The sequence below is a fragment of the Protomyctophum bolini genome (assembly GCF_963924005.1).
Source record: "Protomyctophum bolini genome assembly, chromosome: 20".
Taxonomy (NCBI): Eukaryota; Metazoa; Chordata; class Actinopteri; order Myctophiformes; family Myctophidae; genus Protomyctophum; species Protomyctophum bolini.
The window spans coordinates 22,148,718-22,165,466 of record NC_137881.1 but is presented as its reverse complement, the minus strand read 5'-3'; the positions used below and the strand labels follow the sequence as shown (position 1 = coordinate 22,165,466).

The window sequence follows — 16,749 nt, the reverse complement described above, 5'->3', positions numbered from 1 at the left end:
AAAAACACCCATGAAAACATCATGTAGTTGTTAGCTGGATGCTCTGATGCTTTTGAGTTGGACCAATTACATCATATTTACATATTGATGTTGGAATGTAGTAAGATCATAAAAACATTCTTGCGCACTTTGTAAATTCTCCTGACAAGAAACTCTCCAACTCTCCGAGACTGTACATGTAAATAGTTGATGAGGCACAATAAAAAATACCCCAACACTCTAGGTCCAAACAGTACTGTCGGGGACAGTCTCAGCGTCTTTAAAGCCCGTTGAGCTGAAAGGGACTTTTTGGGTTAGATCTTAATAGTATTTATTCTGTAACAGTGGTTCACAAACATTTTGGCTTGAGACCCTAAAGAGAAATGTGACATCTCCCCGGGACACAAACTAGTGAAAGCGTACAAGCTCACAACGCATCGCGACAACACACGACATTGCGTGTGTGTTTGTAGATCTGCTATATTCACTACTTTAAGTCATGGGATTGCTTCAATGTTGTTGAATTTTGATCTATGAAATGCTTTTGGAAAATGAATGAATGAATAAAATTGAAATAGTATAGATATTCTTGGAAATGAATGGGTCCGCGAGCAAAAACCGGGTCCCGAGCCAGTGTTTTGGAACCAGTGCTACATGATGCGGCACAACGCCAATGTTCTATTTTTATTATCATTAGCGCTCCAGGACTACCTCGCTAACAGGCTATGAGTAGAGAAGTATTGCACTAATTCAATCCCTCGCCATGCAGCAATGTGTTAATTACACATGGACGGCAAAGCGCTAAAGTCTAAATTCACACTGTGTGTGAGGCCAAGCTATGGCTCACAGCTCTGGGCATTTAAACCCGTTTTATATTTAGTTGCAGGTAGGGCAGTGTCGCGCACAGAACATTACCGATCTACAAGCTCACAACATGTCGTGCTGCGCCACGTTGTGAGCTTGTAGATCAGCTATTTTACTTGAGTTGCGAGACACTTGCGCGCCTGACTTATAACTAAGTATAAGTCAGGCTTAGCCTATTGAGGGTATATGCTTTGTGACATCATCATCAAACCCGGAAGTTATGCAGGAATGCCTACTGAGTGGCAAAAAGCTACTTTCTGGCCTTGACAGCCCAGACATCCAAACAGAAAAGTCCTATCGGATTGAATTAAACAACATTAAACAAAGTTAAACAATGTTAAACTCACTTTGCATGTTGCTTTGCCACTCGATTTGCCACTCGATGTGCCATTCACGTTAGGCATGTGCATATACCCTCTGTTGGGCAAAGCAGTTCATGGGCAAAAGTGTCACTTTGACAGTTCAACACATTGCTGGCCATCGTCAAACATGATATGTTCGGCAGAAATCCATATTTAAACTTTTTGTGTTTATATGTAAAAATTAATGTTAATATCCTAAAAACTTAGGATAGGCATGATTTAGAAGGCGTTTTTTGGGGTGTTTTCTTTTTGTCACTATTGCTCGCACGTGAAATGTGTCCTCTACATTTTACCCATCCTCCTACAGTATACAGTATATAGGGAGTGCGCTGTTTGTTAGCCAAAAAAACCCCCATGAAAACATCATGTAGTTGTTAGCTGAATGCTCTGATGCTTTTGAGTTGGACAAATTACATCATATTTACATATTGATCTTGGAATGTAGTAAGATCAGCTGGTTGCAGCGCTCTGCAGGGAGTGGCTACTAGCTAGAGGTTGAGTGTCTTGCTCAGTTTGGCACACATTGCTGAGGCCTAACATTTTATCTGGGACCTTTGCCTTCCCCAGGCGGGCTCTCTAACCATTCAACCTTAAAGCTATGGCCGCCCAAAGAAACGCTGAATGCCAAAAAAAAAGAAACAACCTCTTTAGGAGCCCATGCATGCTAGCAGCCAGCAACTGGTGCTGAGACAGAAGGTGTGAGGGGCTTTGTTATAGGCTACAGCAGTCGGTGGGTCAGAGGGTCGACTGTATATGGCTCCCCTTAAAGAGCCACAAATCACAATCGTTCATGTGACTCACGGGACCATAATTCACATCGTTTTATCATCAAGTTCTCTTATGTCCACAAAAGAGGAGTGTTAAATTCAAAGCATAACTTCAGAGGGGAGGGGGGTAGTTGGCGTGGCGGCCCACTGACTCCGGGGGTCAGATGTCTCCCCCGCAGCCTTTGATGTTTTGGGAATCGGTGGGTTTGGCAACGCACCGCGGGGTAATCTGATCTGTGGTCAGCCTGTTCTTATTTGTTTTATTTCCCACGTCCGAGCTGCTCACCTCCAACATCTGGACGTTTACTGTCAAAAAACGAACACACGCACGTGTGTGTGTGGCAGATGTACAAGCTCACAGCGCATCATTTTGCGAATATGTTGAATCATTTAGATAACACAAAACGTATTTTGGGCAGGTCCCTGGCACATTTTCAGATGGGCCGTTTCCGCGGCCAAATAGATGGAAGTTTGGGGTTCCGTGGCATGAAAACGTTTTGAGAACTACTGATTTAGAAGGCATTTGTAGAATCGGCCCCTGCAGGTCATAATGGGTAAACCCCCAATTTAGCTACTGTATATGTGAATGGGTGAATGGTTTAAATGTGGCTTTGGCTATATTTCTCGGCCCAAATGCACCATTTACGCACGCACGCATGCAAACAAAGATGCATGCCATGTATTCACATACCTCTTTGTCTATGTGCAGGCACATAGGTACAGGTACACACACACACACCGGGATGTGTTTAGGTAGCTTTGTGCTGTGTTGTGGAACAATGCATTTAAGAGTGAATGGGTTAGCTGTGGTTTTCTGGTGCTCTATAAGCTGTACAATATACCGTACGAACATGATGAATGTCCTCATTGTGGGAGTGTGTGTGTGTGTGTGTGTGTGTGTGTGTGTGTGTGTGTGTGTGTGTGTGTGTGTGTGTGTGTGTGTGGGGGGGGGGGTGACATCATATATGCTCTGAATGCTCTCTGGGCTCCTTATACTGCCACTGAGCCCTAGTACAGAGACCATGGGGGATGGGTGGAGAGGAGAGGAGAGAAGAGGAGGATGGAGGGGAGATTAGGAGAGGAGAGGCAGAGAGAAGGAGAATGGAGGGGAGATGAGGAGAGGAGAGGCAGAGAGAAGGAGAATGGTGGGGAGATGAGGAGAGGAGAGGCAGAGAGAAGGAGAATGGAGGGGAGATGAGGAGAGGAGAGGCAGAGAGAAGGAGAATGGAGGGGAGATGAGGAGAGGAGAGGCAGAGAGAAGGAGAATGGAGGGGAGATGAGGAGAGGAGAGGCAGAGAGAAGGAGAATGGAGGGGAGAGGATTATTATAGGGGCGGCAGTGGCTCAGGGGTGGATGGTTACCGTGAGGTTCCCAGTTCTATCAAGGACTCCCCCAGAGTTATAGTGTCAAAGTGTCCTTGAGCAGGACGCTCGGCTGAACGCCTAATTGCTCCGGATGTGCAGGTTGGTGCCTTGCATGGTTTCCTCCGCCATCGATCTATGTAAAGCACCTTGGATAAAGGCGCTATATAAATCTCCATTTACCATTTAGAGGAGAGGAGAGCAGAGGAGAGGGAGAATGGATGGGGCTTTGAAGGGTATAGCAGATCTACAAGCTCTCAACATGTCATGCTGCAATGCATTGTGCGCTTATAGATCAGATATTTTGATATAAAAAATAATTAAGAAATTAATTGAAAATATAATGTAAAATAAACAACTCAATCATTTTTTTTTCACGTTCGAATTTCGAGCCATCGAACAAATGCCATGGCTTCGATGATTTCTTTTGTGGGTCAGCCCTATAACTACAGTGGCTTTGTGGTTAGCCCTGGGACTGGGTCGGGGTTCGATCCCCGTCCAGGTCATACCAAAGAAAAATGGAACCCAGTGCCTCCCTGCTTGGCACTCAGCATCATCAACGGTTGGATTGGGGCAAGTCCTTGCGACTCGCCGACTATACCAACGTCATGTCCAGGGGCTGTACTGTACTTGTACAATCAAACTGCCTCACGCTATAGAAACAGGAGACAGTCTCCTGCCCTATGGGCCCCATGGCTCGGCAAGGCTTTATACTTACTTACTAACTACAGTACATCATCCAGTACACACACACACACACACACACACACACACACACACACACACACACACACACACACACACACACACACCACAGCTTTCCATTGGGTCCATTGTTCCACAGACCCAGGGTATTATCTCACTCTCTAGAACTCACTCAGAACAGGATATACAGCATGTCACACACACACACACACACACACACACCCCGCCCTGCCTGACCAATGACAGCCCAGAGCCCAACGGACCGCTCGGAAAGTATGCAGTCCACTTCCTGTGAAAACATTCCAGCGCTCATTGTTTTGGTTTGTCTTGTTGCCGTGGCGTAACGGCGACACGAGAACGCTGAACAAAGGTTGTCCACGCCTGGTCCAGAGTTTTCACCAGTGGATACTACAGTGTACAGTAGCGCGGTGGTACACATTTGTTTTGGGGCGCTATCCCTTCCTTTGCCCAGCTTTGTGTGTGTGCGCGCGCGATGTTTTCATTGGCTGAGCAAAGTACATATTGAGGATAAAAATCACACCTGTGTGAAGTGAGCGGCGCTCTTATCGTCTTACAACATCAATTACGACATAATGTTTGTTTAAGCAACGGGTGCTAACGTTTGTTTTAGTCCTCAACACAAACATTACATTTCTCTTTATTGTCCTTGGCGTTTTCTTAAACAAGCATCGTTGAAAAACAAACACGCCCGCAAAAAGTGGGAAATTGAGGACGCCAATTGTGATTGGTCGGAATGTTATGATGTATTTTTGGAGATTTCCCCTCCAATGCATGGCTTTTGAAGTCACAAGCTCTTGTTAATGCATTTCAGTATTCAATATTTATAAAAGACACACTTTCACTTTCACTTTCACACAAATTGCAGTTCTACAAGCTCACGACGTGTCGCAATACGCTGACGTGGTGAGCTTGTAGATCTGCTAATTTACCTACTTTTGTGTGAAAATGATGAAGTAGGACGTTAATGCCCCCCCATAAAAATAAACGGAAGGTTGAAATTTGGAGATAAGAGGTTTCTTGGCCGACAGCTGCCATATACTCATTCTTAAGGGCCTTGCAAATGGGGAGCAATAAAACGTGACTATAGTTCAATGAACTATAGGCACGTTTTATTGCTCCCCGTTTGCCAGCATAAAATGAATGAAATGGGTTTTCAATGTAATGAGGATGCAGGTATCCATGCAGGGATGCTCTTATAGATGAGTCCCAAGGTCATTTGATGAGTCCAATTTCAGCGAGTCATATTTTATCATTTTTACAAATTACAGCATTTAACTCCCATTTCATTGTATGTGGTTATATTCATGTAGAAAACAGAAGAAGAAATGATTATAACTAAAGCTAGTGTGTGTATGTTTTACTGTACATGCTGAGTACAGTAGTGCATCGCGTGGATGCAGTGGTCCTTGCATCCACGCGTCCCTTAACTATCAATGAGACCTGCGTTTTTGCTCAGAACGCAAGCGTTACGTGAGCGCGGTCCCGTGAATTTGTTATGCGCGTGCTCGTTTCGTGCACACGCCCGCGACTCACCAGACCTGGATTCGGTTTAGCTTTTTTTTTACGCTTTACTGTACGTTGTCGCAGCCCTCTTGAGCAGACCTGTAGCAGACCTGTAGCAGACCTGTAGTTTTTTTTACGCTTTACTGTACGTTGTCGCAGCCCTCTTGAGCAGACCTGTAGCAGACCTGTAGCAGACCGTTAGCAGACCGTTAGCAGACCTGTCGTAGACCTGTAGTTGATCCAGACAACGTGTGCGTTCCTTGCTCCACGTTTGCAAGGCCCTTTAACCACAGCTACTGAAGATGAATGATGACTCATTTCTCCAAAGTGCCATCAACAGAGTTCTGAACTAATACTTTTTCCATGTTTATTTACCGCTATGTTTTCATTTTAGCTGTCTAATCAGGGCCCTAAATGAGACCTTAGACACCTGGGTTTAGTTTAGTGCACTCAACTACCTGGTAGGAAGGAACCTAATGATAACCTCTGTGTAATAACCCCTGATTTAAGACATCCCTGCTTCATACAAGAGAGAGAGAGGGAGAGAGAGGTGGGGGTGGGGGAGAGAAGGCAGGGAGATAAATGACAGGATTCATGTTATTGTTTGAGACACACATAGGGTTATTTTGGGCCGTGGCTGAATCCGCCATTCTTTCATGGGGTGAAAACAGCACAGCATACACATTGTTACACTGTATGGTGAAGTGTTGTGCAGGCGATTGCAACAATGAAACAATGAGTAATCACAGTTTTTTTTTTAGCCGGGTCAAACAAGGAATCACGTGACATTGATCCCCTTTCCCCTATTCGCTCATACTAGGACATGGTGTACAGTATGTGTAGCCAGACGAATAGGAGGGTTGGAGACAGACAGAAAATCTGACCGTTTTTGACCGCCCCGCGCTACGTCCGTCCGGAGAAACTCTCCCGTCAGGTGAAAAGAAGCAGCTTGGACTCCTCATGCATAGAAGAAAGCATGAGGCCAGTCCACTGCCCCCCCCCCCCCCCCCCCCCCAGGTTGGCAGAGGAAGTGTAGCGCCCAGGATTACATTAGATAATTGACACTGGGTGAGAAAATGGGTTGCAAAATTGTGGGATAAAAAACTAAACAAAAAAACATAAGCTGTGCACTAATCCTGGGTTGTGGTGCTGTTGTCCCCAGGTGGATTATGACAACCATCCTCTGTACAAGCATGGTAAAGCCCTATCCACACCAAAGGGTCCAGACGGTTTTAGCAACCGTTTGGACCCAAGGAGTTGCATGGTGCCCCTTTGGTGTGGTTAGGGCTTAAGACATGGAAACAGTCTCCTGTCAGAATGTTCAGGGGATGACTGCAGATGTCCCTCAGGTGTGGAGATATAGGAGCTGGGGAGCACCTGCGTTGAGGTGTGCTCTGGGGCCCTCTAGTGGCGCTGACTGGCACAGATCACTCACAGCACATGGATGTGGAGGTGATGGAGAGCGAACCGTAACAAGGAGCTATCGAAAATGATGTGGACAGGGTTTTACATTCTTCACTGTTCACTGTAAAAGAAGAGGATTTTTAAACGCCATTGACAATGAAGGGAAAATGTACGTCATAATGTGCCTCATTATGTCATATTGTCTCTTTATTGTTAATGGCGTTTAATGTTTGTGTTTGTTTTACATCACCATTACATCACCTAATCAACATGAGTTAGACTTTAATATATTAGCGCACCATGAATGTGACCGTATCAGTCGCATTCCCAGCTTTGTCTGTCTGTGTACCCCATAGCGATTATTTGATTGGCTGAGGGCTTAAAAGACTGTATCAAACATTACACCGAGACACCAACGCAGCTATGATTGTAACACAAACGGAAATGGCCGTGACGGTGGCAAAGCCATCACTCCGCAAAGGCGATTTAAAGGCAATAGAAATATTTTCCGCTAAACTGATTAGTACGCCGGATGACAAGAACATGCTCGCCTCTCGGTCAGCATGCTTTTTGAAGTTGGGGGACACCAAAAGGGCTTTACTTGATGCTGAGTCCTCTCTTAAGAAGGACATGTCGTTTTACAGGGGGTTGTTCTGTAAGGGTGAAGCACTGTTCGCCATGGGGGAATTTGAGTCTGCAGTTGTGTGGTACAAAAGGGCATACAAGGAGCGTATAAAACTGAAAAAAAATCTGAAGGAGTGTAAACTCGGCATCCAGAAAGCAAAAGAAGCTATCGAAAATGGAGTGGACAGGATTTCACATGGTTTAAAGTTCTCTGTAAAGGAAGAAGATAGGGAACAAGTGGTCATCATGGATAAGGAACTGGAGATACTGGAGAAGGAATTTATAGAACAAAACAAAAAAAAACATGAGCACCATAAGAAATGTGTAAAGCCCTGTTGCATGCCATCGCCGGATCCCGTGCTAGAGATGCCCACGCCACTCGCTAACGCATGGTACGAAGAGAGAGCGAGGTTGATGGATCAAAAGCTGATGTTGGCCAGAAAGCTGACCACTGCCAAGTCTAGGATAACATTTCTGGAGAAACAGATGAAAGATGCTACAAGACGACTACGCCAGGGATGACTACGCTAGGGAAGCCATTCAGAAACCACTCGGTGAGAAATGGCAACAGGACCGAAGACCAGTGCAGAGGGAAGTCGACGTGAGTTACAGGATGCAGACACAAAAGTCACTGAAAGCAGGTTTATATTCCAAAACGTCAAAACAGGCAAGGGGCAGGCAAAAATCAAAACAGTAGAATGCAAAGGTCAATATCCAAAGGCAGTCAGCGAGGACAGAAGTACCGGCAAGGGCTTGGCAAAAATCGTCGTCTAGGAGAAGCAAAACAGAAGTCAGTAAGGCAAAGGCTTGAATATGGCTTGGCTGCTTGGAAGGTCACAAGACAATCTGGCAGAGATTGCAGAGAGACTGAGACTTAAATACTGTGGGCATGATTGCAGGGGATAGAATGCAGGTGGTTCAGACACACCCACACTCCCACTCAGACTGTGACAAAAAGAAGCTATCGAAAATGGAGTGGACAGGATTTTACATTCTTCACAGTTCACTGTAAAGGAAGACGATAGGGAACAAGTGGTCATCATGGATAAGGAACTGGAGATACTGGAGAAGGAATTTATAGAACAAAACAAAAACATAAGCAATCCGGATCCCGTGCTTGACACTCCCGTGCCGCTTAGAGTCCAGTGTGTGTGCATGTAACATCTCACCTACCGATGTGCAGACGTGTGTACAGTGTGTGACATCTCACCTACATTTTACATACGTGCATACGTATCACACATCTCTGCCACTGTGTGTGTGCATCTGCGTGCGTGCGACTGCGTGCGTGTGCACGCAGGATGCAGGGTGTCAAAAGTTCATGTAATGGTGCCAGGGCGCCACCACGGCGAGAAGCGTAAAACATGCTCTGTATTTATTTCTTCCTGACCTGTCTTGTTTTTTTTTCCCCTCAATAACGAAAAGAAAGGAGAGGTTTGATAGAGGAGGGGAAACCCCATCAGCTGCTGCTGCTGCTGCCTGGGAAAGAACACAACACAACAGAAGAGAACAGAGCAGAGCAGAAAGGAGGGAATTTGTTTTTATTAGACGGGTGGAAAAATTAGCCGATGGTTCCCCCAGGGCGTGTCGGCAGCACTATGATGTCATGGCACTGTGCGTGTGTGTGCGTGTGTGCGTGTGTGTGTGTGTGCGTGTGTGTATCTGGCTCGTACTTAGCTTAATAGCCAGTGTGGAAAATTGGGGAAGGGCAAAGAGAGAAAGCAGGTAACACACACACACATTTATGTTACTACTGTATTTTAGCATTGGCATTTTGACCAAACAGCCAACCCACGCATTCACATTATTGTGGGTGTCGTATCATTGTGCATTTGTAGATCAGCTATTTTTGGTGCATAACAAGGTATAAAACCAGGCGTAACTCCCACCCCTATAACGTCTATGATGTGCCTAATTATGATCCTACAATGCCAAACTAAGGGTGTCATCACAAATTCACAATGTCCATTTGGCCCTCAAAAGTGTAGTAATACTGCGCGCACACACACACACACACACACACACACACACACAGTGTGAATGCTTTTGTCTGTGTGCGTCACAGTTTGCACTTTTCATGGCAACAAAAGCTAAATGAAAATAATCACATTGATTGACACAGGTGCCTGATGCATTGTGCACGTCACACAAACTGCACGCTTTACATGCACGCACGCACACATGTACTGTACGTGCACGCACGCACGCACTCACGCACACACACACACACACACACACACACACACACACACACACACACACACACAGCATGTCAGTGTTTGGCATCCAAAGTGGGTTGAACGAAAAACATCCCGACATGTAAAACAGGCTCTACTAACCACAATACCCTGCCTCCTCTTTGTCCAAATCAAATCTCTCTTTTGCTATACAGTTGGCATAAGAGTGGCATAAGAGTGTGGGAGTGAAACTTGTATTTCACTATACACCAATACCCGTGCAGAGGGGCGTCGCTCCAAATGTGGTGACGTCGGTGTTCTCTGCTGTTTTCTACCGGAGAGGGGAGGAGGAGGAGGGGGGCGGAGGAGGAGGGGGGGCGGGTGCACAGATCGGTGAACCAATAGGATCCACCGGCTGTTTTGTCCGGCAAATTTGGATCCTCCCCTCCGGAACAGGAATCACACACAGAAGGACTGTTTTGCCTTTGGCCAGTGTGTGCCATTCCGATGCCATGTCATTTACTACATGATGATATTTGTAGTACAGTAATATTTTGATTGATGTTGCACGACTCTTTTATACTCTTACTGTACTTTTTATTACATTATAATTTTACTAACTTGTAGCTTATGAAAAGATTCTTTTTTGGCTTATTGTGGAACGTTGTGAGCTTGAGAGCTATAGATCTGCAATTTTCAGTTTGTTTATACATTTGATAACTTGAAATGGGACATTCTGCATAATGAGTACTTTTAAATGCATTTTAATGCCAATACTCTTATATTTTAACTCAAATGTATTTAGAGTTCCGGACTTTTACTTGTAACGGAGTATTCCCATATTGCAGTATTGATATACTTTTATTTACGTAAAACATTTGAGAACTTTCCCACTGCCTCCCACGGGTGTTTCTGCGTCTATTCGGCTGTTTGCCCTTTGCGAGATGAGCTTGGGATTAAAACCTTTGAAACAAATGACCATACTTATTCCATACTCTGTGTCTCTCTCTCTGTCTCTCTTCCCAGTGTGTGGCAGTGACCTGGCCCAGGGTGGGTTCTTCGTGCGCCAGGGCGAGTACATCTGCACGCAGGACTACCAGCGGCTGTACGGCACGCGCTGCTTCAGCTGCCAGGAGTTCATCGAGGGGGAGGTGGTGTCGGCGCTGGGCAAGACCTACCACCCACGCTGCTTCGTCTGCGCCGCCTGCAAGTAAGCAAAACCAACGCACCTGACCTGACGGGACACGCCCTGAGGTGCGAGGGCCTCGGAGACCGCAGGCGTTTCGTTCTCACAAGAAATAAGAAACCGCTTGGGCAAAAGGAGCAACATTTTAGGAGTCTAGGAGTGGGAGTGTTTAAACATCAGACAATGATGCACAGACGTTTTTGGACACAAACCGGCTTATTTATATATTCCAAAAGTCTAATTATCCTTTTTGGGTTTGTTATAATCAATTATAATATGCCTATAGCTCTCATTTGGCTGACCCATTTTTCAGTTAAATTATTTCGTTTGTAGTTACTGCACTTTGGCTTTATAGGGCGGTGTGTTAGAAGTTAGAATAGTGAGAGTGTGGAGAACCACTGGTTTATAGATCAGTGGTTCCCAAAGTGGGGCCAGGGGTCCTTGAGGGAGTTCCAGGGGGTCCCCAGCTAAATGATAGTTTGGAACCAAATGGACCCTTATGGGTCTGTAACTCTGAGAGTGTACAAATGGAACCAAGTGGGGTCCATTTGGTTCCATTTGTACACAATTGAGTTAAATTAACATTGACGTTACAATATAAATTGGAGTCCCAGAGATAGAAATGCCATTAAATCGGGGTCTGTAGACTAATATGTGTGTGTGAAACTGGGGGTCCTTGAAATTAAACTGGTTGAGAATCAATGCTAGAGCTGTAAAAAAAATTCTCTCTTGGGGTTCCCTGGCAGATCTTTTCAAATGGGGCTCCGCGGGGCTAATTAGTTTCAAATGTGGGGGTCCTTGACATGAAGACGTTTGGGAACCACTGGTTTAGATGACACGTGAGCAAAACGGCAAAAATGGCACTCGACAACATGGCACGTCGACAATGTCCTCCATTGAGACAAAAGCTCCCCTGTGGTTTTACGGTTGAACAGATCGGAACAGGGAGTGGCCATGCGTCAGTGTCATCGGTGTCATGTACAGTAGGCTACACCGTATACTGTAACCGACCGTAAGGCTTTCTGTGACATGGCAGAATGTCCTCTCGCTCCCTATGGTATATTCATATCTGCCGGTATGAGCACAAGCACATACTGTCCACGCCGCTGTTTAGATGGGTGGGTGCTGCACACGTGTGTGCGTCGACGCAGGGGGCCGCTGCGCACACGTGTACGCACGCCTTTCACTGCACGCTACAGCTGTCTGTTTGCGGCCACGTGCCCGCTGACCATGCAAGGGTGTGTGCTCATAGTTGTGCGTGTGTGTGTGTGGTTTGTGTGTGACATATCGAAAGGCCCTCGCCAATGCCCTCGTCTCTCTCTCTCTCTCTCTCTCTCTCTCTCTCTCTCTCTCTCTCTCTCTCTCTCTCTCAGAGAGCCAGAGTGTTGTGTTGTAATATGCGAGGTTGGTAATACGATCTCCCGGTGCCCTCGAATAACAAACGTGTGTTTTTGTGGCGTCCTATATGGAAACACAGGGTCATTGTGAAACGCACAGATATAGACTTTTACTACCGCAGAGAAACAGCCAGTGGCCGTGTTGCCTTGCCTGCCCATTATAAGCCACTTATTGGCTTGCTTTTCTGTAAAGTCGATTTGCCACTCACTTTACCCTCTATACAAGGACGCCCAAATCAATGTTGTATCTCTGCAGACCCCCACCTGAAAATGTCTTGTGCCAGGGAGCCACGCACCAGTTTTCTTTTTGAGTCGTTTTTTCAAAATAGCTGATCTACAAGCTCACAGCACGGTGCGTTGTGAGCTTGTAGATTGTTTTCTTGGACCCCGGTTGCCTATTTCTCTCCCCAAATCTGGCAACACTGGTCAGTGGTGCCCGGAACGACAGAGAATGTCTTACACAAAAACTATTTCAGTTGGTCAACCGCGTGCCAACCAACCGCTGTTGTTATAGGCATGTTGTTTTAAGCCAAAATAACGTGCAATCTTTTCAACAATGTTCAGATTTCCTGAAATCTCTCATAGGGGGGGATTTTCGAAAGAGTTTCGACACACGTTTCTTGCACAAACTTGACGATGCATCTCATCGTGTTTTTCTGCTTGAAAGTCTGTCTGTCTGTCTGTCTGTCTGTCTGTCTGTCTGTCTGGTCTGTCCGTCCGTCCGTCTGTGATTGGGGTCTTCTTGGCTGTGACGGTGACAGCATCTCTTGCTTAGAGTGTAATCCATCGGAGCGCCGGTCAGCTGGCTGCAGGTTGTACACATGGCAGTGAATCAGTCGTCCCATCATACTTAACCCCCACCCCCCACCCCGCCCCCAGGCCTTGACAGCCAGCACTCCCACCACGGCCAAGAGTTACAACACGCATTCAGTGCCACTGAGACACAGAGTGGATTTAGATGGAGCTACCGTGAACATTTTAACACATGAATATTTTAAAAAGTACTTTTTAAGCCTCTGTTAACAGGACCGTAGACTGACAGGAAATGGCTCCTATGCCAGCGGACCAGGCCAGAGATATTTGCAAGTGTTGACCTAATATGAAAATATAATATGCAGCTACAGCCTAATCCAACCGTAGAAGCAGCCAGGTTTGTGATCATCGTCCACCGTTTATTTTTTCTGGCAGATATATTTTCAGCTGCATCTGATTCTGATCTGATCTGCCTCAGGTCACTGTGGTGAAGTAAAAGTAAAAACTGCATTGATACTAGCGTTGATTTTGACAGCATTTGTAACCCATTCTGACCTGAGATCAGATTCTACAAATGTCTTCTACATCCTGACAGTTTTCTGAAAAAGCTATGTTTCTATGTCAGTCGTTCTTCGATTTTTCAAAAATAGCAGACCTACAAGACCTGTAGATCTGTAGATCTACAGACCTGTAGATCTGCTATTTTTCAATAGTTAAAGCATAACATAATGCTAACACCAAAAGGGGTTCCCGCCCAAAATGGATAAACAAATGTTATTTTGAATACATTTCCATTTAGTTTTTGTCATCTGAAATGCTTTAGTCTAGTCTAGTATCTAAGTCAACTAAATCTACAGTCAACAGATTTTGTTTTGTAATAATCAAAATGTGCACAGTAACTAGTAACTAAAGTTTAAAAATAAATGTAGTGGAGTAAAATATATATTTGCAGTAGAAGTAAAACTATTGCAAATGGGAAGTACTCCAGTAAAGTAAAACAATACAAATAAAATGTACTTAGTTACTTTACACCACTGGCAATGCCTTAAATGGTAAATGGTGCATTTTTCCAAGGCTCTTTACATAGATGTGCATTACATTGACCCATTCACACACCAATGGCAAGGCACCCACCTGCACATATAGGAGCAATTAGGGGTTCAGCTTGCTCAAGGACACTTCGACACTCCCTCTGGGGGAGCCCACAGGGATCGAACTGGGAACCTCGCGGTTTTCTCATCCTGCTGTTCTACCAGCTACTCTACCCCCAGAGCCATGCCTTTAATAGCTTGTTTTGATGCTCTTCGTGTGTTGATGTGTCTTCTCCTTCTCTCTGTGTCACTTTTGCAGACAGCCGTTCCCGGCCGGCGACAGAGTGACTTTCAACGGCAAGGAGTGCATCTGCCAGAAGTGTACCCAGCCCCTGCCCGACAACAGCCCTGCTCCCATACAGGCCGTCCACAGTCAGTACACGCACGCACGCACGCACACACACATAGAGAGAGTCTATCATTTTTCTGTTTCTCATTCATTGCCAATCTTTTTGCCTTTTTGTGTAGAGTTTTCCGTTTGCTCAGTCAGTTCCAGTGGATCCTTTTCACTTTGTCACTTTGTTGTCATCCCTCATGCTCACATGGGGGACAGTCCTGCCTTTGTGTCAGCCGTCCATTTCACTTGACTCAGCACGCTGTCTGTCTCTCTCTTTCCCTCCGTCTCCCCCTACCCACCCCTCCTTCACCCTCTGTCTCTCTGCTGCTCTCTCCATGTCCTCGCTGTGTCTCTCGTCTTCCCTGCTATGCCTATCACCATCTTCGTCCGGTCTGTCTGTCTGTCTGTCTGTCTGTCTGTCTGTCTGTCTGTCTGTCTGTCTGTCTGTCTGTCTGTCTGTCTGTCTGTCTGTCTGTCTGTCTGTCCCTCTCTCTTCCTGTCTGTCCACACTTACCTCTCTTCCACATTATCCCTCCTTCCATTCCTCCCAACCTGTCTGTGTGTCTGTCTCTCCCTGTCTGTGTGTCTGTCTCTCCCTGTCTGTGTGTCTGTCTCTCCCTGTCTTTGTGTCTCCCTCTCCCTGTCTGTGTGTCTCCTGGCTCCCACAGCCTCTCCCTCTCTCTCTTACAGCACATGACATGATACCTATTACCTGCTGCCATGTGGACCTACTGATGCGCAGTATGTCTTAACCTCATCTGTATACTGCAGTGCTTCCCAAACCTTTCAGCTCGAGACCGAAAGAGACATTAGACGTTTTGCCTGCATGGGACCCAAACTAGTGAAAATATTTTTTTGTCGTAGGTGTAGGAAAAGGAAATTAGATTTTTACTCGAGTCGTGACACATAAAAATTGGTCCGTGACCCACAAATGGGTCCCGACCCCCTGTTGGGTCAACAGTGGTACTGTACCTGCTTCTATTCTATTCTGTACTGCGTATATAATGGTTTTCTTATGGTCTCTCTCTCTCTCTCTCTCTCCCCCCCATGCAGACTGCTGTGGCTGTGGTAAGGAGTTTAAGAATGAGCAGTCCCTGGTGGCTCTGGAGAAGCACTGGCACCTGGGCTGTTTTAAGTGCAAAGTGTGCAACAAGGTGCTCAACGCAGAGTACATCAGCAAGTACGTGACATTATACTCCTCCTCTCAGCTGGTGATATGATATGTTTTTTACATATTCCATAAATGAAAAAGATCAGGAAGAACGTACGTGTTGTTATACCTCAGATTACGATTCCTGCAGCCCTTTTGCAGAGGCACAATAACTGAACATAACCAGGGTGTGTTCACACTCAGTTCTCATTTGAGAACATCTGAGAGGGAACACTGGCTGCTTCAGCACTAATATGGTGGAGGAGATTAAATTATAGATGCAAACGGCAATGGAATATTTACGGCAGGGATAGGTTTTATCCCACACTAAGCCAAATTAATGCATTTTCTTTTGGGATATAAAATGTAGGCCATCTGATATTACAATTTTCCAATTTCAAACATTTTGGGTACATTTGTCCAAACGGGTTAACATGTTTAAAAGATTTTGAAAATGTTTAACATTTATTTATTTTCTATATAAAACAACTTGTATGTCGGCTATTTTCAGTATTTGTCGTACAGATTATATCACGTGGTTAGGAAAATGTCCACCCCATGTAAAAATAAAATAAAAAACTCTGGACAGAAAAAGTATTATGTATATAGATTTTGATGACTGATAGTTAAGCACTGTAGCTACAAGTGCATTGTACTGTACTCTATCTTCACATATTATCTTCATCTTGGCGGTTGTTTTGTCCTCTGAAGCCCTAGCTGTGTTATGACTTATCATCATGGTATATTTGTAACCATTGTCTGTATAGTGGAATGTCTTTGTGTCACTGCACTATACTGACACAGTGAGAAAACACCATCTCAACTCCCTTTGGTTTGGTTTCACGGTCGGTCACACTCACAGGCCACACACAGGTCCAGGCTGTGTGACACTGTTGGAAACATACTGTAACAAAACCTTGTGTTACTAATATTGCCCCCCCTTTCCATACGTGTAACATTTCTATAACATTTGGGGGGGAGAGACTTGTAACAAACGGGACCCTTACGGCCTAATGCATATCAAATGGGGGTCCTTAAAAAAGAAAAAAGCTGTGCGTTTACAGCTTG

The 16,749-nt window shown here is 45.3% G+C and overlaps 1 protein-coding gene and 1 long non-coding RNA gene across 2 annotated transcripts in view; one reads left to right on the top strand and one right to left on the bottom strand.

The window, feature by feature from the left end:
* Positions 1-13,756, bottom strand: part of LOC308335551 — a 522,414-nt gene extending 508,658 nt beyond the window's left edge. The window contains exon 1 of the long non-coding RNA XR_013966041.1: positions 13,659-13,756. This is a non-coding gene — a long non-coding RNA (uncharacterized lncRNA). The remainder of the gene's footprint in view (positions 1-13,658) is intronic.
* The window catches only part of ablim2 (actin binding LIM protein family, member 2), a 76,212-nt gene that overhangs the window by 13,064 nt on the left and 46,399 nt on the right, over positions 1-16,749 (top strand). Inside the window, exons 3-5 of the mRNA XM_080792604.1 lie at positions 10,794-10,977; positions 14,454-14,566; positions 15,585-15,711. Of these exons, the coding sequence (XP_080648730.1) occupies positions 10,794-10,977; positions 14,454-14,566; positions 15,585-15,711 (424 nt within the window). The remainder of the gene's footprint in view (positions 1-10,793; positions 10,978-14,453; positions 14,567-15,584; positions 15,712-16,749) is intronic.